At 43.1% G+C, this 23,443-nt stretch overlaps 1 protein-coding gene across 2 annotated transcripts in view; it reads right to left on the reverse strand.

The window, feature by feature from the left end:
• Positions 1-5,522: 5,522 nt before the first annotated feature.
• Positions 5,523-23,443, reverse strand: part of ccser2a (coiled-coil serine-rich protein 2a) — a 48,882-nt gene continuing 30,961 nt past the window's right edge. The window contains exons 6-11 of one of the 2 annotated variants that reach the window (XM_080481670.1): positions 22,907-23,087; positions 21,018-21,083; positions 20,768-20,890; positions 16,982-17,128; positions 11,206-11,290; positions 5,523-7,133 (exon numbers count right to left, since the gene is read on the reverse strand). In XM_080481670.1, the coding sequence (XP_080337796.1) occupies positions 7,042-7,133; positions 11,206-11,290; positions 16,982-17,128; positions 20,768-20,890; positions 21,018-21,083; positions 22,907-23,087 (694 nt within the window). In that variant the 3' untranslated portion in view covers positions 5,523-7,041. The remainder of the gene's footprint in view (positions 7,134-11,205; positions 11,291-16,981; positions 17,129-20,767; positions 20,891-21,017; positions 21,084-22,906; positions 23,088-23,443) is intronic. The other variant, XM_080481669.1, reaches the window with a different exon arrangement.

Below are 23,443 nucleotides of genomic sequence, written 5' to 3' on the forward strand. Positions count from 1 at the left end.
GTGTTATGAACTGCAGCATCTTAACCGGCACCGAAACACGTTTCTGTGTAGCCCAGTTTGAACAGAAAAATAAAAATAAATTCCCCATCTATACCACAGGGCCGCAGTTTATTGTGCTTTGTAGGTAATATCAGTGCCACACATCGAGGGTTAGAGAACAATAAGTGTTGTAAATAAGATTTTCTTCTCTCTCAGTATTGATTGATTTTTATTTATTTTTTTACATTGTCTGAAGTGACTGCACCAACACGATAGAAATGTATTGCTAAATCAGTGACGTGCTTGTTTAAATTCATTTTCCACCTTGGGTCGATCATTATTTAAACCCAAAGCTCGGTATATTAGGCTTCTGGGGGCCTTTTTTTTTTTGTGTGTGGCTTTAATCGGCGATCACATAGCATATAAAGGGGTCTGAGAGATGGGAAGAGACAGCAACAAAAACTTGGCGGCCTCTCGGTGACCTCAGCACTGACACACAGTCTTAAATTCTAAGTAGAATTACATAAGATTGGAAATATGTCGGGATATATTCGGCTGGGGGGGGGCAAATCTGGATAAATCTAAGAAAGTTTACCGTATTTTAACATTTCATTCAACAATTTGTGTTTGAATACTCTAATGAGGAGCTGTAATGTGTAGATGAGCTTAAGGGGATTTTAATGTCTTCACATTTGTTCACTTGAATATTCCCCTGGTATATTTTCTCCTTTTGAATGTTATCCTTAAAAAAAAATAAAAGCTCTCCTCCATTAGGCTTGCGGCAACCGGCCGCACTCGCGGAAATTACAGCGGGGAAAGTCTTAAAACATACATTTGACAGTCCATGATGAAAGAGCTCAGCTTCCTTTCAGGAGAAAACCTTTTGCACTCCATCTTCCACTTTTCCAAGTTAATGACAGTGTCACACTCCTCCCCGCTTCGGCAGACTGTTACTCACCTGTCCTCTCTGAAGCATGTAACCTCGTTATTAAGTGGACTGTATGCAGAGCTGTACGGCGGCTGCGCGCTTTGCAATGAGCCACTTCCTAGTTTCATTTGACAAAAAGGCCTTTTTCCTTCAAGGAAAACCACAATAATGTCCAAGTCTTGAGTACGTCTCTTTTTTTTTTCTCCTTCTTCTCAACGAGTGTGTCTGTATTTGTAGCGGACACTTCCAACCTTGGTTGGTATTATACTCCGGTTCCTTGAAGTCTGTGATAATGGATGTTGACTAATTCCTGCATTTTGAAATGTTACCTCATGACATTTTAAATTTTTAACTTGAAAGCATACGCAGCATTTTTTAACAACCCCCCATCCCAAAAAAAAAAAAAAAAAAAAAAACACTCAAAAAATAGCCAAACATTTGTCACAAATATACTTTATTTCCACAGTAAGAGAACCAACAAACAGTGAAAACAAGTGGCAGAAAATGAGAAGGAGGCTTCTCTTTTATCTTGTACGGAGATCAGCAGCATTTTAACATCTCTTTGCATTCGGCCGGCAGTTTAAGGTGGAAAATATTTGTTTTGCATGAAATTAATCCCAATAGAGGGTAGGCATTAAATAACCCAGAGGTGACAAATCTGCAACAGAAGATCAGCCAAAACATCTTTCTTTCTTCCGTTCAGACCTTTATTGCCGTCGCACATCGCTCCCTAGAAAAATACTATTTTGCAAACAAAGACGAGCAGGGAGATGAAAGCCTCCATAAATATCTGAATATATACTGTAACAACCAAATCAATTCAAAGTAGCTTCTAAATCCAGTTTAAGGTCCTTTTAGCATCGACAACTAATGTCATTTAAAGTGCTTCAGATTAAAATCCCTAAAAAGCTCTATTTGTTTCTTTCTTTTTTTTTTTCCTGATTTGCATAATAGGTTGCAGAATATATATATATATATATATATATATATATATATAGTGCGCAGCACTCCCTCATGTTTTTCAAACAATATTGCACGGTATACTTGAGACAGTGCTGAACAGCTGACGTAAGAGAAATCGCAGTGATTAAATACATTGAACCTGTTATGGAAAGCAGGAACGGCCACACTGATGCTTTTTGTGTGCGAAACACTGCAAATTAGTCGGTGGGAAATCCGAGCTGATGAACATGATGAGATAACACTTGGGTGATTAATCTGACGCGCCTGTGTAAAAAAAAAAAAAAAAAAGAACTACAGTGATGCAGTACCGTGCCGTGCTCCCTGTGCACAAACAGACACACAAGTCAAGTATAACAATGGAGTTCGTCCAGAAATAGACGGGAAGCTTTTCTTCGTCTTCAAGCTTTCGTGTTGTACTGTACTGCCATAGTGGTGGGTTGTTGTTTTTTTTTTTTTAATATCCGTCGTCAGTAAAAACAAACTAGAACACCAACAATATCACCTCGAGTTAAACAGTAACTTAGAGGACGTCAGCCGTGACGCAGCAGCTCGTTGAGGTTAATAAATCTAAAATGACCGTTTTCATTCGCACATACGGGCCGTTTTCATCTCCAGCCGGGCCGGACCGGTAAAATAGTGCCATAATAACCTCTGAATTCTCGGGGTTTTCTTTGTTGTGGCGCAGTGTGTGTATAACGGAAATGTCTGTACTTTTACAAAACCAAACAATTAGTGCAATCTCAAAATAAAGCCGATTTTAATTAAACTCTCTGGTGCAATATACAGTGAATTCTCCAAAAACAACTTATAGCTGTTGCATTATGGATGTTTTTTTTTACAAACCTTGTCCCTTTATGGGTTGCCCCGTTTGAGATAATTAATAAAACTATACTGCAAGTCTTTTGTTTTTTTGTAGGGGGAAAATTGCATTATGATAAAATCCCTACTGTGAGCGCGAAGTTGTGGAGAAAAGCAAACTGCAGCCTGTGGCGAAAGAGTTTAAAACCAAACTCTCTCTCAAAAAAAAAAGACATTTCTGGTATATTAGATTTCATGAAAAGAATCATTTTAAAGTAATTGGTGTAGTCTGACAACTTAAGCAGCGTTTCTTTCTTTCACTTGGGAAGAAAACTTGAAGCCACTGGTCAAAATAGTGAAATCCTCAGACTGGAACCACAAAAGTGGTTTGTGTTAGTGAGCCGACATGTGTAATGGAGCAGAGGTGGATGTTAATTTTCAGCAGGCCCGTCAATGTCATCGACTGCTTTTACGTACAGTCTTGTGATCCCACATCAATACACTTATATTGATCACAGTGTAAAAGCGGTGACTTGATAGTGAGACCAAATGCAGCAGAAATGTAGATTGCGCCTCTATTTTTGGTTTCTTCAACGTGTCAGTAGATTACCTGAAGTCTCAGCTGCAGTAAGCATCTGCTTAAATAACATGTAGCAGGTGCAATCTTCTATCAGTGAGTTGTTTTCTTTTTTTCTTCCACTCTTGTACAATGCAGCTTAATCATTTGTGGATTCGACTCAGAAAAAATATAAATATAGCGAATGAAGTTCCCGCAATAGAATTGATCCAAGTTTGCTGCAGAGTTTTCGGCTCAGTTGTGGTTTTGTTTTAGCGTCTGTAGCAAGACTGATTGGCTTTACTGTTGAACTGAGCAGGGACATTGATTTTTCTTTATTTTTTGGGGGGGTGAGGGGTGCAAACACAGCCGGAGAAGGATGGCAGTGCCCCGTTTTCTCTGGCAAGGCTCTCAATGCCTCTGGTCTGGGCAGACCCATCACTCTCTCTCTTTCTCTTTCTCACTCACTCACACAGTCGGAGATATCTGGAGATGTCCATACACACACTCAAATACACACAGTGGGCAACATTGATTTCCTGTTTGGCATTACTTTGCATTGAGTGACACCGCTGAGGAGATTGGGCCACTCTCTGGACAACACTGCAGACAAACATTCTCTCTCTCTCGCTCTCTCACTCTCTCCTCCCGTATACGCACCGTCACGCCATTTCACAGACAAACATTGCCAAACACAAAAGTCCAACTGAAAGCAGCTTTTCTTAATCATCGCCACCATCACTATTCCAGTCGCTCCTCCTCCCGCCCCTTCCCCCTCCGCGTGGCTCCGGCGGCATATGCGTCTCTCTGTCTCCCGTTTTCATTAGCAGAAATGGGCTTTTTTTCCTCTCTTTGGCTTGGAGGAGCGCGTGTTGACAGCCCGGCTAGTTTGGCACCGCGTTGGAGCCATCCACCAGGTAAACACGTTTCATCAGCCACATGGATCCTGACGGGAGATCCAGAGGATGGAGGTTGTATTTTCTGGCTGCGGTGGACGGACGGATCGCTGCCTGACCGGCTCCCACCACAGCACAAACACACTTATTCTCACTTTGTTATAAATTGCAAAGTGCGTGTGTCTGTGTGTGTGTGTGTGTGTGTGTGTGTGGCTGCTTGAGAGTGTGAACCGATGTGTGCGCTCCCTCCGAGTGTCTCTTTGAGTTTTTGTCAGAGTTTTCTGTACATGTGCGCCTCCGTGGAACTTGTGTCCGGATGCGTACGCGTCTCTCTCTCTCCCTCCCTCTCCCTCACTCTGTCTATGTAGGGTGCATGATTGGGCGCAGTAGACCGGACACTGCCAGAGGCGTACACCGAGCGGTCACGCGGCGTGACAGAGAAGAGAGCAGAGCTGCTGTCAGAAGGCCTTTTTAACACGCTGCTGCTCCCCGTTCGGGGACATTTTCGGGAGCGTTTGCCCTGCGAAAAAGAAAAAAGAAAAAAAAAAGAGGGGCTCCGCAAAGGAGCGATAAACACAATTCTCCAAAAAGTCCCAAAGAGACGCCACTAAAGCCCCGAAGGCTCGCTACCTGAAAATACCGCACTAATACCTTTGATGTTCCCAAGGAGACATGCGAGCGAGAGGAGGGGAGACAGCGAGGAGGAGGAGAAATTTTTAAATAAAATAAAATAATTAAGCAGCCCCGACATTCAATTCACACACATTTACACCGCGCAGCACATGTCTGATGAATCCCTGTTAGCCGGTGTTTCTGAGTGTGAGGGATTAACGGAGGAGTGCGTTCAGCAAAGTCTGTGTGCATCCGTCTTCGCGGGATCTTCAATTTCTCTCCCCAATCTCACGACTTCTTTCGACTGGAGTCGCTCGACTTTCTTTCATCATATGAAAATGTCTTAATTCAGGCTCGTCACTCACTAATCCGCCTCCTTCACCTCAAACTTGCAGGCAATCCCGCCAGAAAACAGTCAAATAAATCCCAAAATAAAGCCTTATTTTGGAGTTGTTTTGATCTTAAAGAGACGATTTTTGTATTGAAGGTGATAAAAAAGCTTTTGAACATCCAACTTCCTCTTCCTCATCGTATGTTCTCTAACTCATCAGTATTTCTCTCGACGACTGCAGAGAAAAGCACCCCTGGAAACTCCGACGCGCCAATGTGTTGCGTGCACATGAATCAGAGTGAGTTCCATTGTACCTGAGCACTCATAAGTGTGTGAGTGCTTCATTACACCTCGTCTTTCCACAACATCATGGAAGCTAAGTCCTCACTTGCACAAGCTTTCTCCTAATTACATCTCCAGCACCGGCTTGGTGTTATTTATTTATTTTTTTTCCTTTTTACGAGCCTATATTTCCATCATAGGTGCGTTCACACAAAAGGTTTGAGGGTTCACTTTGGCTGCAAGCATGGCGAGCTTGACTGAAAGGATGTTTGCATTTCCAGGAGCTGCTTTTGCCTCTCACCACCATCACTCTTTTCTCGCTCTTTTTTTTTTTTTACAGTAAGACACGTGTATGGACACGCACGTCTGAACAAAACCCGTATTTTTCTTCTGAAAATGACAGCCCTGATGTGCTTTGACAAATTTACTGCTCAGTCCCAAGCCACTCTTTATATACTTTCTATCCCCCCCCCCCACCCCCCCACCAAAAGCTCTCGCACTTCTTATTTTTGCCTCTACTTTCCTCTGGGCCTTCCATTACAAAGCAAAGGTCACAATCATGCCAGCGCTATGCTTAAAATCAAATGCACCTGTGTGTCAGAGGGCACAGCTGTGTGAGAATAAGGGAACTAAGACTGGAAAATGTGACATCAGCCTGTGGGTGTCTCAAAAGAAATCAGAAAAACTGACTTCTCTCCCTCCCCCCGCCCCCCCGACGGTAACTTATTTCTTCATTTATGTAGATGTGCAAAGTTAACGTAGACAAATAAAACACTCGGACGTCACCGCGCGTAAAGATCCTGCTACATACTACAATTGTGCCGTAGCGATAGAAGCGAAATTAAAAACTACAATCAGAGTATACACCGGCCACCATTGTCACAGACACAGGCAGTCCCTGAATAGTCTGTGTGGGTAGTAATGAGCTCACTGTTGGCTTCTTGACATAATGACTGTTTTTATGGCCGGGAGGAGAGCGGGGCTGAATGTCAGTATGACAGTGATTCCAGCTTGAAGTTTTGATGGGCAGATTTACGCTCCTCAGGGAATCTTTGGCTTGGGGAGGCATGAGCGGCTCAAAGGGTTCAGGGTCTTGGCTGACCCCGCGTCTTTGAGCGTTCCCTGGCTGGGCTCCTCCGAGGCGGAGCTGTGGGACCGAGGATCCCTGCAAGGCTGCGATATTCTGCGAGGCTGAAGCAGTGAAGTACGACACGGACTTGGAGACTGCACCTGGGGTCCAGTATTAAAGCAGGGCAGGCCTCTGGACGGAGGCGGCAGCTGCTTGCTCTGGTTCGCCAGGGGCCCCAAGAAACACCCGGGCTTCGGAGAGGCAAAGCCACCAGTGCCCCCTGGCTTGAGAGTGGGGAGGGACAAGCGCTTGTGAAGGCGGGGAGGCTGCAGCATGCGGGGAGGCTGCAGCGTGCGAGGGCAAGTCGTAGCAGCTGATCCGGGAGTGATGGAGTTGTGCAGTATCTGGGCTTTCTGCTCATGCTGCGTCGCAGACTGAGCTGCTGATGCCGGACCCTCTCTGGCACTTATCCCCTGTGGAGCCCCGGAATCCAGACAGTGCGGGTTGCTGCTTGGGGGATGACTCAGCTTGGCAGGACCTGCTGTCCCAGACGTGTCCGCCACGAGAGCTTGGAGAGGACGCTCGGCATCTATATGGGCTGCTTCCTCCGATCTGCTTCTTGTGAGGTTACTGGGGCCCGCGATGTGGGGAGTTTTTACTAGTCTTTCCTTGTGGAGGTGCTCGCTGAGACGAGGGCTGAAAGGCTGTAGTATTCGAGGCTGCGGGGGAAAAAAAGAAACACAAATCATTTTAAACTGAAAGTGTCAGAAGCAACAGCTTAATGTTTCCATATTATTGTTTTTTTTCTTTAAAACTCACGAGATCCATTTTTCCCCCTCGTTTTTTTTTTCTTTCTACCTTTAAAAAAAATAAAAATGGAAATCCTGATTTTCATTGACTTGTTTTCTTCACTCTTTCACATTACAGCCCATTTACCCTGCCAGTCACCGAACTATTTGCAGAACAGGAGAGGCGAAAGGCACAGAAGAAGCCCTGATTCAGCACTCAAAAACAAGCGGCGCAGAATAACCTTGCCATGCGAGTGTCTGAAAATCCACTGAAGTCTTTGAATCGTTTTTGTGATCGCTGCTGCGGCGCGGCTTCAAAACATTCAAACTGACGGCTTCAATGCCTGCTGCATGTGTGAGAACGTGCTGAGCCGCCGAACCACGTGAACGTAAGACCCACTGTGGCGCCGTCCTCCACTCAGGGACGCACACTTTATAGGTGACACCTGATTAAACCAGACAATGAATCATGTCCACTATTTGACAGGTTAGAGGGAAAAAAAATACCAAACTATTTATCCAGCAGCAACAGAACTCGACAGAATCTCTTCTGTTTTCGAGGCGCTCTCGCTTGTTTCAACACTCCTGCAGAGAACAAGAGTTGGAAACATATCCACCTTGTCCTTGTTTGGTGTAGCTGAAAACAAACAAGATAGCAGGCTTTATTACGCACGACTCACACTTTATGTGAAGGAATGCAGATATTCCTGCTCTTACCGGAGAATGCGTAGGGCCAAAAGATAACTTAAACCTATTTACAACAACCTCTTTCCCAGATAAGCAGCCGATCACAAGACCAGCGAGACACTGATTGCCTTTATCAAACCGACAGAAGGAGATGAATCGCTCACATCGGCAAAGCCTCCTGCAATATGAATATCATACCCAGTGTACGAAGACAGTTTAAAAAAAAAGGTATGCAAAAAAAGGCTCGCCGAGATTTCCACACAGGGATGTTTGTTTACTTTGCAAAGCCGGTGGCTCTGTTAGTCTGTGCAGAAATCAGATGGCTGGTCTTTAAGGATCCCTGACCTTTGAGCAGGGCCTGCAGGATCTAAAATCTATCCTTTACCATCTAAACCTGCTAAAAACTCTGAACTCCGTTTGAGCCGTGCTGAGTCTCGAAGGACATGAATATATAGCCGTGCTGGCCAGACTGCGGTGTCCGTTTTCACCACTGCTCATTTGTCTCGAGAGTGTGGGTGGATGTCCGGGGCCACAGCTCCATCTCCTGGTCCCAAGTCAAAGTGCATCTGCCAAACTCAGAGAACACCCTTCACCGCCTGTCTTATTGCAGCATTGTTTCTGAGTGATTGACAGAAAGTAAAATATCACACAAAGAAAACCTGAAACACACTTCAAATGACTTTTGTGCTTTCGGGCCACGACATAGGGCATTTTCCTTTGCGAGGCTTGTAATTATCAGCTGTATTTATAGCCGTCCCAGCTGGGAGACGCTAGTCAGTGACGGCGACATGTCGGATCTATAAGGGCCACACTGGGCAATTATTTGCATCTCCAGCTGTCTGCAGCAGGCACGAATAATTAGCAGTGATCATTCCGAGTTCTGCACGGCGCTGTCAAGAATTAAATATCCCCGACACTAATGATAGCTATCATTTTAGCAGGGAATCAACAGTCTAACCAAGAAACGAGCCAATTTGTGGCACCTGGAAGACGTCATGGTCCCACCGTCATAAATCTCCTCTCCTGCTTCTCTCGCCATGAGAAACGGTTTGTGATTAGAAAAGCAACATGCCAGGATGTGAATGGATGGATTGAAAGGATGTAAATAATCCCCATTTAGTTTGCAGGGAGACTGTGATTGCGGCAGGCCAGATTGTCAAAACGCCGGCTTGACATTCAGACGCCAGGTTGAACCTCCCGTGTGACTCTTGTTTAAATATGAGCTGTGAGAAGACCGAGAGGATGTGACCTTACTTTAATTTGTGTTACACCTTGCAGTGATAAACTGATTTGATTGGCTTCCAGGACAGCACTAATGTACATTCAGGGGCAGTAATATTATGATACGCACAATCTTTCAAGTAGAAAACAGCTAAAAATAGTAAAACACCCTGTTGATTCAATAAAAATATTGAAAAACAAATTCACACAGGATTTTTGCAAAGCATGCAGAGCAGTGGTTGCATGGGAAACTTAATGAAGAAAAAGACTTGATTAAGGCACACAGAAAACAAATGAAATAACGCTACAGAAAGAAATGTACACCTTTACAGAAATCATAAGCAAAAAGGAACCACTCGGACCACAAAATGAAGAGTGTGCCTAAAGTTCCAATGAGTAATACAAGAAGTTAAAACACCCAAAATCATGCAAACGTAAAAAAGTAGGCGGACATGCTGGTGTCATGCCACATTCCGCCGGGCCACAAGGCGAGGCCTGAGGGGGCCAGCATGTGCAGCTCATGTTAAAAGAAAATGGTTACTGTACCACGCCGTGTCAGTGAAGTACTGCACAAGGTGCTCCACTCCTTGCCACGGGTATTATGCGAGAGGAGGCAGAGGCAGAGGTGAGACAATGTGCGAGATTCATTTTCAGGTTTTTCCCAGAGACAGCTTACAGGACAGAGCGAAGATGCGTGAGGGGAGAGAAAGTGAGAGAACAAGAGGACTGCAGACATGGTAAGATGAGGCGCTTCACACATTCTAAAGGCGGACCTCCGATCAAGCTCATGCTTGGAGGAAAAGGTCAAACATTAGCTCCACAAACAACCCAATTTAATGAAAAAAATATAATTGCTGAGGCTCCATTCATTTGGGCATCATATTTATTTTCTACCCATAAGACTTTTATTACGAGCAAGAGCTGTTTTTCTGGCTTATTTACAGCCGGGGCTCCCGGTGGGGGGTCAGAGTATTAGTGGTTTATCTGGTGGAACAGAAACACGCTTGTTTTCCTTCCAATCATTGTTTTTCGTCTTATCAGAATATGAAAGCATACCCACTTTATTTTCTGCTCGTTTCAGAGTCATTACCACTTACCTCCTACTCTACTTTCCCTCTTGTCTTCTTCACAGTGCAGACTTTCGTTTGATACGCAGTGTTTTTGTGAATTAACCACATGCAATCTGCTTCGAGGAGAAACTGCACCCTGACACTGTCTGTGCTGCACATTTCATTTATATCAAAATAGATTTGATTTTTAAATCATTTGACGTATACTACCCCCCCCCCCCCCAAAAAAAAAAAAAAATCTGCCACGTTTTTTTTTCCACCTTGCCTCTTGACACAGACCTGAGTCCCACTGGGACAGATCACAAAAACACAGCATGGGCTCTCTTCTCCGTTTTTTTTTTTACGTGACAGCTCCTCACTCTAACATGTGTGCATTTTTCTGTCTATTTACCCGTTGTCACTCTTTTTATCTGCCTCACCTGCTTGGTACCATGTCTCGCAGCATCATACAAGAGCTTTGTGGTGAAACAATGAGATAGAAATGTGAGGTTGTTTTCGACTGTTTTGTCACCGTCAAAGTTTTTACTTAGAATAAAAGCAAAGCTGATGCAACACTTGTTTCATTTCTTACAACATAACAGGCTTCCTTCAGATAGAAAGAACATTTCATCATTTGCGCATTAAAGAAAAATCAAATATTATCCAAACTGCGAGTGAATGTCAGTTAAGGGTGTGACAAGAATACTCGGGTAATAAAGTAGAACTGAAACCGAAGATGGGCAACAGTGAAAACGAACACTACTGCTGTAAGACAAGACGCCAGATTATGTTTACTTGTGGAAACAAAGACGTAAACTAGTTTGCTCGTTCGCAATCTTGTTCCAAATTAATCAGAGTCGACGCACACCACAAACCACCCAGTTAGGGAGCGCACTTACTCATGGCAACCAAGATGTTCCGTGATTAATGGCTTTATTTAGAGACAAAGTTCTCGGGCTATTTGCGAACCTCTGAATATGCTGTGTTATGGAAGGATAGAGGAAAGAAAAAAAAAAAAAAGGCTGCAGAGGGTGTTAGTGACTCACTCTGTCTGCGCTGGGGCATGCTGGTACGGGTCAAGCCCTGGTGCTGTGCCTGCCACGGGGACAGCAGAGGGGTGGGCAGCACACCCTACGCAGAGAAAAACACAAAGGACAAAAGGCATGACATACCAGAACACACACACACACACACACACACACACACACACACACACACACACACACACACACACACACACACACACACACACACACACACACACACACACACACACACACACACACACACACACACACACACACACACACACACACACACACACACACACACACACAGTTAATGAGCATGGATAGTCCAATTAATATGACATGCAGGCACGCACACACACACACCAGCACACACACCGATACATCATACCCGTGTTAAATGCAACATTAATAGGGTTTGAATGCAAAAAAAAAAAAAAAAAAAGCTTTTGCGTTAATAGAAAGACTATCTTTTATTTTATGTTTTGAAAATGTGTTTTAACTGAAACAGTGTGACTGAAGCTAAATTACATCCGTAAAGCTCGATTAAATATTCATTCCCAACATCCATGCCACTTGGGTTTCGGGTTCGACCCGTGTGGGAACGCTGACATATTGATTTCCCATTTAGAGAGACGGCATGAAACGATCCGCCTGTTTATGATTGCAGGATTCAGATATGCTTGCACCTGTCTGGTGAATTGTATTTCCAACGATTAGTGTTAGGATCAATGGATCAGAGAGATTTTAGAGGTTAGAATATCATCAGCAAAGAAAGATATCGTGAGTATTTCCTGATTGCAATCATTATCCAGTGGACATCCACTACTTCTGGTAATCTCCATGTTGGTCTTTTTCTGGCTCCAGTCAGAACAAATCAATTTGACCTCCTACTGTACGACTGTTTAGATCCGTTAACAACCGCAAATTGCACACAACGCTTTCTTGCCACACTTGTCACAGTACTTTGTTTCCTGGAAATTTTGCTCACGGATCCGCAATTCTGTGCACATCCCTGAAAGAATACCAGCCAGCCGTTGTTTACACCAGAGCCGTCTTCGGGTTAAACAATTCTGAGATCCTTTGTCTCCCGCTGGGAGAAGCAAAGTGAAGGGTTCAGCACGGTCATCGTGTTAAGTAGACAGACAGATTGAAACGGTATCAAATGCTACTACTTCCTTAGTCAAGAGGAGGACTACCTCTCAAAAATATCAGTTACTTGAAAAAAAGAAATAGAAAAAACACCAAATTCAAAGGGAACACGAAACGGAGAGAGAGAAAAGGGGAGAGATTGATGACAAGAGGGCGGCGGCTGAACGTTCTGAGCAGGTCTGGCCTGGACTATTTCAGAGCCCCCCTACTGTGACTGCTGAAAGGGGGAGGAATGAGTTTCCCCGATCTACCCTGGTCCATGTACTTCCTTGAAGACCAACAACCATGACTGCAGGAGGTCTCAGCAGAAGACTCCCGCAGAGGCTTCATTTGCAGAGCGGAAATACTTTGAGCGATGAGAACAAGACTGTACGTTGGAGGGCTCTCCTGCGATTCTGACAGTATCCGGCAGCTTTATTAGAACGCTGCAGCAGCTTAGCCTGTCAGGCTTCTTTTTTTTTTTTTTTTTTTAACCAGAAACAATTTTCTTTCACCGTTAAGGCTCTCCAATGAAGGGCTGACATCTTCACAAAGGTAGCGAGACATAAATTGGGAAAACATAAAAGTTAGATTTTCTAGATTCCAATTCATCAATTTCATCCAACTTTCTCGCCCACCCGCACACAATCCAATGGAGAACAATACTCGCGGCTTAATTATTTTCAGCAACTGTTGCTGGGAAAGCAAGCAAAGCTTCTCTCCCTTTTGTTCCTGCACTTTCTGTTTGGCCAAGCATTTACAGTGGAGGTGAACTATGACACTGGCACTGGAGGAGATTGTTTGAAAAACAAAAAGGTGTTATTCACTTAGTTCAGCACACAGGGCATTGAATGAAAAATATGTCTGTGTGACAACAGGTTAGAACACCAGAGCATCGTACTGCAAGTTAAAATGGGGAGCAAAAAAGTGCTAACAATACACTGAATGAGCAAAAGGTCTAAAGCCTGGTGCTTTTAACGTAGTTTCATTGTGATGATTGTTTTTATGTGCCTGTAGGACCAAAAAAAAACAGGATCATTTTAGGTCAAAATCTAAAAGTAAACACAATATGTGGTGAATAACAAGGGCTTAAGAATATAATGAATATAATTAGTGATATAGTGAATATAATTGTACTGTTACATAGATAGAACATTAGGTGGATTTGGCTGAGAATAATAAGATAACTGAAGGAACAGACTAATTGTAGATCATTTTGTGACACTAGAGTCTATCCTAAACAGTAATAACTTCCATATCGACACTGGTGATGGCAGCGTTTTCCACTGGAGGCCCAGCTCACACTGAAACGCACTCTCAGGATTTGTTAATCTATTTCTTCTGTGTGGAGTCTCGAAAGCAGATGGCGGAACTTGGCAAAGCAGGACAAGTGTTTAAAAGTCAAGTAAAAGTTATTCTTTGTGATCCAACAACCCTTTCATCAAATAACAACAGTGTTTAAAAGACACTGTTGTGCCAATGAAATGCCTTCTGTCCGCTCCCATCCCATAATCCACTGCGCAGAGCTCCCCCGGAGTCGGCTCCCACTAATACCTCAGGTCTGACCACGGTGTCTCACATCAGTGACTTTGGCAATTAAATCCTCACCTGTCCAAGATTACTCCGCCACACGGGTGTGGAGCAATGAAAGTGCAATTTGTGACGTGGTGTCTGATGGACAGGAGCAGGCGGAGTGGATGCGGGTGGAGAGATAACGTCGGGATCTGCGAGTGGAAAACTTTCAACCTCCGGCTTTACACTGATCACTAACCGTCTCCTCTGTCCTCCGCCTCCCAGTGACGGCAAACTGATCTAATTACAACCGAAGGGAGGGTAGTAGTGATGTCAAGGAATGAATGACAGGTAGAAAAAAGCAGGACGAAAACACTGAAGTGAGAGCAGGGATGATAAAAAAGGACAGAAAGGGAGGTGTGAGAAAAGCAGTGTAAATGAAGAAGAGGATGTTAAAGAGAGAGGAAGAGTAGGAGGGTAGCTGTAATTATCCTCTCTGTCTTCCACTGATGAAACACAGCCTGTTGTGTTGCCATTGTTTCACTGCCGCTGTTCATCTGCATGTTTGTTTATCTGGGTTATTAACAAGGTCGTCTCCCCGATCCTCAGTCGGCTGAACTCATTGTTCAGTCACACCGAGTGCGCCCCGGCACTTGAGCAGAAGAGATGCGTGTGGCTCGTCCCCACTCACACACACAAACAAATAAGCTCGGACAATCGGGGTCTCGCTGTCGCACGCACGCACACAAAACAAAACAACGCAAACAGACAAACACAAAGCTCTGCGGCTTTCAATTGTGCTACATACATCCGAAATGACTGAAATCATACTGCTCGTGTTTTATTTGCTACAACAGGAAAAGGGGGCAGAGAAAACAGCGCCGCTGCTGTGATTGCCACGGGGGAGCTTTTCGCAAAGATTATTTTCCTACAAGTGACATTTAAGTGTTTTTTTTAATTTTTTTATGTCACACTACATGTGCGTCTTGCTCCGAGAAACATGTCTGATATTTTGTACAATGACAAACAAAAACTTGCCTCATAATGCAAGACTGTTTTTTTTTTTTTTTTGTTTTGTTTTTTTTCTCAGCATGCTTTTGGACAAAATTGGATTGGAAGCGGATTAAGCCGAGACGCCACAGGAACGCGCGCCTAAAGCAGTTGGTTAGAATACGTAGCCAAACACGTCCTACAGACTGAAAGAGAAGTTCGGAGATGGGTGATGAGATGGGTTAAAACTGCCTTCAGAGCAACGAACCCACCTTCTGGTCACTTTGAATCAAATAAAATGGACGAGCTGCTTTCACAAGGAGAACATGTTCATCGTGTCAGGATGCTGCATGTGCAATAAAACTGTGAATAAAACAATAGAAGACTTCCATAATCATATCCAAGGTTCAAAGGTTACAGGTTAATCTGAAGTCCATGTCCACAATGTTGGCCGGAGCTTGCAAGGAACTCCCGATCTCCCAGCATCAGGGTGCACCGTTTACCCTCCGGGATGCTGATAAGGCTACATTAAAGCTTTAAGACGAGTACAGCTTGTGGCCTTTGACATCAAAATTAATCGGAGCTGCTCCTTTCAGTCGAGTATTCAGAAATACCATCAGAGGGTGAGAGCTACTGCACAGCGCTCCGATACGGCAGCACTTTAAATGTCAGAGGAGGAGAAAATCAACAGAAAAGGTCATTTCAGAGAACTAAAATGAAGAGGGAAAATAAATAAATAAAGATGACACCAGATTATGAATTCCTGTGTGTTAGAGAAGGACTGCTTAAAACAGTCTGGATGAATGCGTGACTGGGGGAAAACGAGAAAGATGTGAAGATGCACAAGGAAAAAAATAAAAAAACACATTATAAATAAACTTTAAAAAGGCCACTCGTATTAAAGTGAAGTTCACCGAAGGTGCGCGATCTGTCAGGTTCTGTACTAACTTCAAAGTATTAAAGCCAGAGAAAGAAACATTTTTCACCTTCTGATATTTCATCACGGTCTTCTTCTCTTTTTGCTTCTCAAAAACCACATAAAAAAAATCGAACTCTCTCCTAACCTCTGAGAGCGATTGCATGCCCCCAAAAATAAGTCATAATGTAACAGGTTTATCTTAACAAAAGGAAATGCTCTCTGCTCTTGCAATGACACTGTAATATAGATTAAAGGACAAGACAATGGAAAATAGAGGAATTAAAGAAATGTCTACAAAGTGAAGTGAATTACGGAGACAAAAGTAGAAGGAAAAAAAAAAAACATAAAGCCTGACTGTGTTTTTGTGGTTGAGTGCGTCATTATGCATCAGGTGCTACAGGTCACAGATAGATGTTCCCACTATGGAGATCATTCCCATCGAGGACAGCATGCCCTGCTTTGATGGTTGCCATAGAAACTGTTAAACCATACGCTGTTGTGGAGAGCAGGGGCTTTCAGCAGATTGTCGGCTTGCTTATTTTGTTTGCTTGTTTTTTTTTTTTTTTTTTTGTTTGTTTAGTTTTTTTTTTTTTTTTTTTTTACTTGTCGCATGTGTACTACATAGAAAAATGCATTTGCATTTGCAAATTATATCAAAAAAATGCCCTTTTTTGCATAAGACCAATGTTCAACCCTCTTTTCTCTGTGCTGATACTTCTTGTGTCTGTGAGCAGAAAAAGTGTGTCAGCCTTTTAGCTGAGAGCAGGTCAATTATCAGAGTGTTTACTAGGCACCCCGCCTGTGGCACTGCTGCTACTGAATCGATACTTGGCTACCACCTCGCATCCTACTGTGGCATGATACTGAAGATATTGAGCACATATTTATCCATCTCCTATTGCTCTCACGATTGCTCTAATTCCACTCTTATAGAAATCTCTCGCTCTCACTCCAAAATGAACCACAGCCTGCTCATTGAGATCTGCGTATTGCCGGAGAGGAGGGCAGTGTGACAAGCTAATAAACGGGTGGTTCGTGAAAAGGACATGGTGCAGTCGTTCAACCGTGCGAGGTGTATCCGGATATGAAAATCACTCGTCTCACATCTTTTTTGTTATCTTGAACAAACGTTTTTTTCTTCTTCTTTGGAATGATGTACATGAGCAGTCACTGATGATCAGCGATTACCTTTTTCTTCCCTTCTGTTGATGTGACAAAGTAAAAAACAATGTTTGAGCTTACTGCGTGGTTTGGTGGTCTCCAGTACGTCTGTGTGGCCTTGTCATAATGGTGATGTGTCCGTTTGTCCATCTGCCTGTCACCGTGTCGCATTGAAGAGGGCGCCCTCTGGTGGTGGCACTGACATCTCATCGGCCTTCCTTGAGCAGGCTGAGGCACGAGAACGGGGGGTGGAAGAAAAAGATCACTGAATGTATCTTTGTACTTTATATTGATGGATTATTTGTAAACAAACCACAAGCAATAGAAAGAGTGATGAGGGACAAAAAGTAGGACGTGTTGAAAAAAACAAAACGAAGGTGGTACGCATACGCATAAAGAAAAGAGCTATAACTGCTTGAGCTGAATCCAGAGCGGCAACTTGTGGAGCTTCAAAACTTGCTGGACATTCCCCACACAGCACAATGAATCGTTTTGTGACTGCCTTGGAAGTTAGGTTCAATCAAGCCAGGGTTAGAAATGACTAGTACTACCTTCACATCAAAAACAAAATTGAACTGGCTGGCATTTACCTTCGCCACATCTTCACCTGACTTTTTCCATCAGTCAAAATGTTCACTGACAAACCACTTTGACTGACCTTTTCATAAACGCAAACGATTAGCTCAATCCATTATTGAAACAGAATGTCAAAGCAGGTAATTATGTGCACTGAATCATTCTGTAAGTCAGAACTCGGTGTGAAGCCACACACTTTTTCACTCGTGCTTGAGGGGCTGTGGTGACGACTTCGACGCGGCTCAAACACGAGACTCAAGCATAATCGGGAGAAGTCCGCCTCAATCAGTTTTCCATCTTTGATAGCGCCACAACACTTTCTCTCTGCCGCACACAACTCCTCCACTGTTTTCTCATTACTCCATTATGTTCGGCTCAGTCCGCTGTCGCCCACTTATGTAGCCCTCAACAGTTTCTCTGTTGTACTTCGCCTTTGTCTGCTTACCTGGTTATTTACCAACTACAATCCCATTTATTGATCCAGTCGCTTCTGACTGTCTAATTCTTGATGTAATAAAAGACCCGATGGTCACCAATCTCCACGGACTCAGAACCAATTTTATCTGAATGCTTTGTGTGTTTGTTTTTAGTTTGATTGTTCTTTCAGGCACTGCCAGGACGTCAAAGTGAGAAACACATTTTATATTAACCAAACTTCGACAGTGCAGAGTCACAGATCACAAATTCTCCAATACTGTAACACCTACCAACAATCCCATTGGCTCTTGTTAATGTAGTGAAGCCAATAATTTAATAAAGTCTCATTAATGTAGTAAAATAGTGAACATAAAAAGCATATATCAATGAATGAATGTGAATACAATACCAGCCATTCTTACCTATTATTGATTATCGAACTGCAGAACTCAAGAAATGCAGATCTACAGATGTACTGATGTATTTCTGCATTCACAGTTGCAGGTTTTACATAAAAAAAGCCACTTCAATAACCAGCTGACAGTTTAAGTTAATAAATTATTGGCAAAATCTTATTGATATTGGTTAAAATATTTTCTTACATTATTGGCAAGTTAGTAATTTACTGGCTTTATTACATTTAAATTGGCTAAAAATTATTACATTATTGGTAGTTATTATTATTATTATTATTATTATTATTATCATGGCCATTATTGCATTATTGGTTGCTGTGCTCCACTGTTTTAGTCTTACTTTTCCCATCATTTCATTTATTCCAGCCTATATACATCCATGAAAGCTTGCCATGTATGTGTAAACATGCCGTCGCTATTTCCCAGCCTTCGCTTGCCGAGGGTTTAAGAGCATTGTGCTGACTGAAGGACCCACTGTGCTAATTCTAATTGGATGGACGGTGCGTGGCAGTGAGGCTGGCGGACAGGCCTCGCTTTGACATTTTGGTATTTCTCGATATGGCCGGGATTTGAATAATGTCATTCTGGCATATGGTTGTTTGGCTAACAACGAAGCTCAGTCAATACACTAATGGACGTTAGTGGGAAGACGGAGCCAGCTGTAAGGCAAACTAAATAGAAGTTGCTGGACGGCGGAAGTAACACACTGGAGTGCATGTAGGAGTGGAGCAGCATGCCCAGCAGAAACTGAACTCCCACATACAATGAAGGGCATTACAGCAATTCTTCCCTGACCACGAGCGGACTGAGCAGCAGACTGCGTATACACCAATACCCTCTCACATTGTGTGTGTGTGTGTGTGGTGTTGTTTTTTTTTTTTTTATCAATCCATCTTTGTATTTTCACCATGTCTCTTTGCAAGATCCGATAATGCTGCAAGTGGTGTAAATAAAAGATAATGAAAGGGAGTCACAGTGCCGGGAGAAGCTCAACTATCTCAGATCTATGAAGAGAATTGGAGTCAAGGAGGTAGCCGTATCTGACCAGAAGCTACATGAAAGCGACATGAAAAGCAATAAGCAAACATGAATCTTGGAGCTGTTAGAGCTCAGTTTGTACATGCTCAAAGAATACCCCCCCCCCCCCCCCGAGATTGTATAATGCTTGACAAGAAGATGGGCCTTGATTGGTATTCTACATCCGGCACTGACATTCACAGGGTACGAGCCCTGATCAATCGCTTTCTGCGAGTCTGAGGAGGCGCCATAAAACACATGTCTGTCTGTCCTGGAAGAGCCGCCTTTCTTTTTATGAAATGGGGACGATTCATACTAATTGTTATTCAAAAAGCATTTGTCTTTCTTTCTTTCTCTCTGTGTAACAACATTACTGTAGACACCAGACACTGCCGCCGTCTTTTTTTATCCCTGACAGGAGGAGAGCAGGATCCAGGGGATCAGACCCAAGACTCACAGAGTGGAGTTACGACGGTCCTACTACCCGACCCCCCCCACAGCACCGGGACCCCACCGCAACGGCACGGCCCTTAAACTCCAGACTGAGATTGGCTCATCATCAGACCAACGCTCATCATAGACTTTTCTTAGTATTTGTACTTATCTGGCCTGTCTGCCACTCTCTCTCTCCCTCTTCTTTTCCTCTCTCTCCCTGTCCTATCCCATGTACTTCTCCCCCCAACCGGTCAAGGCGGATGGCCGTCCTTCCAGAGTCTAGGGTCCGCCCCACGGTTTCTTCCTGAAGAGGGAGTTCTTGAACTTCCCTCCATGCGAGGGAGTTTTTCCTGGCCACTGTTGCTTGTTACACCTGCTTGCTTTGGAAGGGTTTAGTTGGGTCCTGTTGTACTCTATCATTGTAAGAGCGCTTTGAGATGTTTGTTGATGTGATTTAGCGCTTTACAAATAAAATTGAATTGAATTGAATTTTTTTTGAAAACCTGTTTTCTTCAGATTAAAAAGCTTCGAGGAAGCCCCTCTCTCTCTCTCTCTCTCTCTCTCTCTCTCTCTCTCTCTCTCTCTCTCTCTCTCTCTCTCTCTCTCTCTCTCTCTCTCTCTCTCTCTCTCTCGCTCTCTCTCTCTCGCTCTCTCTCTCTCTCTCTCTCAACAGCAGTGTTTCTGCCAAAAGCAGCAAGTGTTGATAATTTGACACCAGCCTCTTAGTGCCTGCTGAAATGTCTAAAACACATTTTGCCATACAACAAAATCCTATTACTGAAGCCTGGGCCCAATAAAGTATCTACTCAAACCTGTTAACCTCAACAGTTGATCATATAGGCAAAAGAAAATATCAAAAAGCCTGTTTCTTTGTTGTTGTTTTTTTAACAAAATCAGGAATTTATAAATAAATGTATAATATATAGATACATATGTCCTCTTCCTGTATCATGCAATCCACTCGTGAAACGCTGCACTTGTATCAATACTGTTTGCACCAACACACCGGTTGCTCTCTCTGATGCTGCTGTTGGAGCTGCTGGCACTGTATCGTGAGCTGAGCAATGGTCTTGTCTCGACTTCTCAGCTCCTCTCTGAGCAGCTGGACCTCTTCAATCAGTGTATCCACCTGTAAACACACACAAACAGTGTGGAGACAGTTAGAGAAACCAGAGAAAAAGCAACCTTTATATATAGTATATACACAGTGTAACTACTCAGTCAGTACTGTAAATCCAAGGTAAAGCAGTTTTTACCTGTGAAGCAGTGGTACTCTCGTCAATTTCCTCAGGAACATCTGCTGGAGACTCGGTATCCTCAAGCTGCAGTAGAATACACACACACACACACACACACACACACACACACACACACACACACACACACACACACACACACACACACACACACACACACACACACACACACACACACACACACACACACACACACACACACACACACACACACACACACACACACACACACACACAGCTGAATCAATGACAATCGCCTTAGGCATGCCTCAAGAGCAATATCTCACTGTGGTGGAATAATTTTACTCTTTAGCACATATACTCTGCTGACCCTGAACTGTCAGCCACCAGTGTTAGACACCTTAGGCAGAGTGTGTTTCTAAACATCCACTACGTTCATTTTTTTTTGCCATTCAGAAAAATGTCCTAACTTGTGTGGCTCTTTCAATAAAGTACAGCTTTTTTCCCCGAAAGCAGGTTTATCTTTCATGTTCACCTATACACATAATAGCACGGCTTGATGAGTGAACATATTGCCAAGGGACGATGAAACAGAGTGCACACGGGTCTTGAAACTGTATATTTGATCTGACAGTCGGGTAAAGATATAATCTTTTTTTTTTATGAAAACTCCTTCAGCATGAAATATGTTGCATTTCAATACTACAACCCAAGTCATGATCATTAGAAGGACTGACATTATTAAGTCTGAAGCTATAAGTATAAATAGTGTTAAACTGGGTATCTTACAATTAGCCAATGAAGTAAAGATCGATTAGGACTCGGAGAGGCTACAAAGTCATGTTACAGTCACTTTCTGCAGCGCAATGAATGAATGAAAATTCACCCCATAATCGAAGCAAAGTTTATAACGGCATAAAAAAAACAAAAAAAAAACTCTTATTCGTCTAGACTCTAGAGGATATGCAGCTCAAGTAGTCAAGTCATTTCAGTGAACACATCTGAATGAGACATTTGATTGAAATGCTCATGCAAACATTACTTTTCATGCTGTACTGACTAAATTGAGACATGGTCTTCAAGATAATTATGCTTCATGGAGTGAAAACAGTGAAGTGATTGTGCATGGTGCGTATCAGTGCTCGAGAAGGCTGAGCCAGGTTTGTGTAGATTTTGTTTGCATCTTACACATAAGTGCTCATTTCAAATAGACAATATTATGTGTCTCATGTCTGTTCAAGTCATCCCATCTTTTTCCTCCCTGTAAGTGGCAATAGTAAATGATGGGACACCATATGGGCACTACAGTCTGTATACACAGGTATAAATAGTATTGAATAAACCAGGTGCTGTGCAACAAATACACAACATTAAAGCTGTCTGCTTATCTCATATATAAAAAAAAAATAATCTGAGGTAACAAATTTCTAGTTTATGTGCATTATCTATCAACAGGGAGCAGCGCTGTGTGACGTCGAGATTTATTATACCAATGTAATGAGCCATAAAAAAGGCATAAAGTTGAGCCACAATAACAAGCAAAATGTGCTCAGTCGGATTAGTTAGAAGATACTTTTCATGTAGCTCTCGCTGAACACCGGCGCACACTGATATAATGCACTCGTAGCGAACATAAGAAGATTATTCAAACTAAACCCAGAGCAAACGGATACAAAGCTGCATTTAATAGACAGAACAGCAGCTGAAATCAGGTACTAAATCCTGACGGTAAACAGTATGCAGCTTCGAAAGAAAAGCCTTGCGAAATGCGACATTATCAGCATGGTACGCCTGAGTGACATATTTGTGGGGAAATGCCAGCAGCATTAGAAGAATAACAAACATAAGGATTCAGAGGTTTCCATCTTGGACAAATACTAACTTATACCCTTTTGTTAGTTCATGTTTCTGCAAAACCGGGCACTGACCTGTAGTAACATTTTTAGCCTGAGCAGCTGGTTCTTTAGCAAACTGCAGTCCTGAGTCATGTGTTCCAGAGTGAGTTCATCCAACGTCGGGGCAAAGCCATGCTGCCCGCCTTCGGACGGGGTGGGCCGCGAAGCGATCCTTGAAGATTTGAGGCCATCGTAGTGCTGGAAGACATGAGACCTGGAAACGAAATGACGCAGACAAGACAGAGAAACAGGCCAATCAGGCGGATAGAAACACTGAATTAAGATAGCTTTAAAGGGCAATCTACTGCTTTTGTTAAAATAAACAAAGTTTACAAAGTCCTTTGAACAATAACAAGAGCAAACTTACTGCATTTATGACACGGAATGGGGGGGGGAAAAAAATTGCGATGACTGCAAGGATGAATGTCAAGAAAACCAAAACAAATCCAGAATCTCCACTACCTAATATATATACAGCCGCTGTGTAACAAACAAACTTTGTGACAGCTCACCCGTCTGAAATGAGGGAAAATACACAATATCATGTGCTGTCAGATCGTGACTGATCCT

Source organism: Lipophrys pholis, assembly GCF_963383615.2.
Source record: "Lipophrys pholis genome assembly, chromosome: 15".
Lineage (NCBI taxonomy): Eukaryota > Metazoa > Chordata > Actinopteri > Blenniiformes > Blenniidae > Lipophrys > Lipophrys pholis.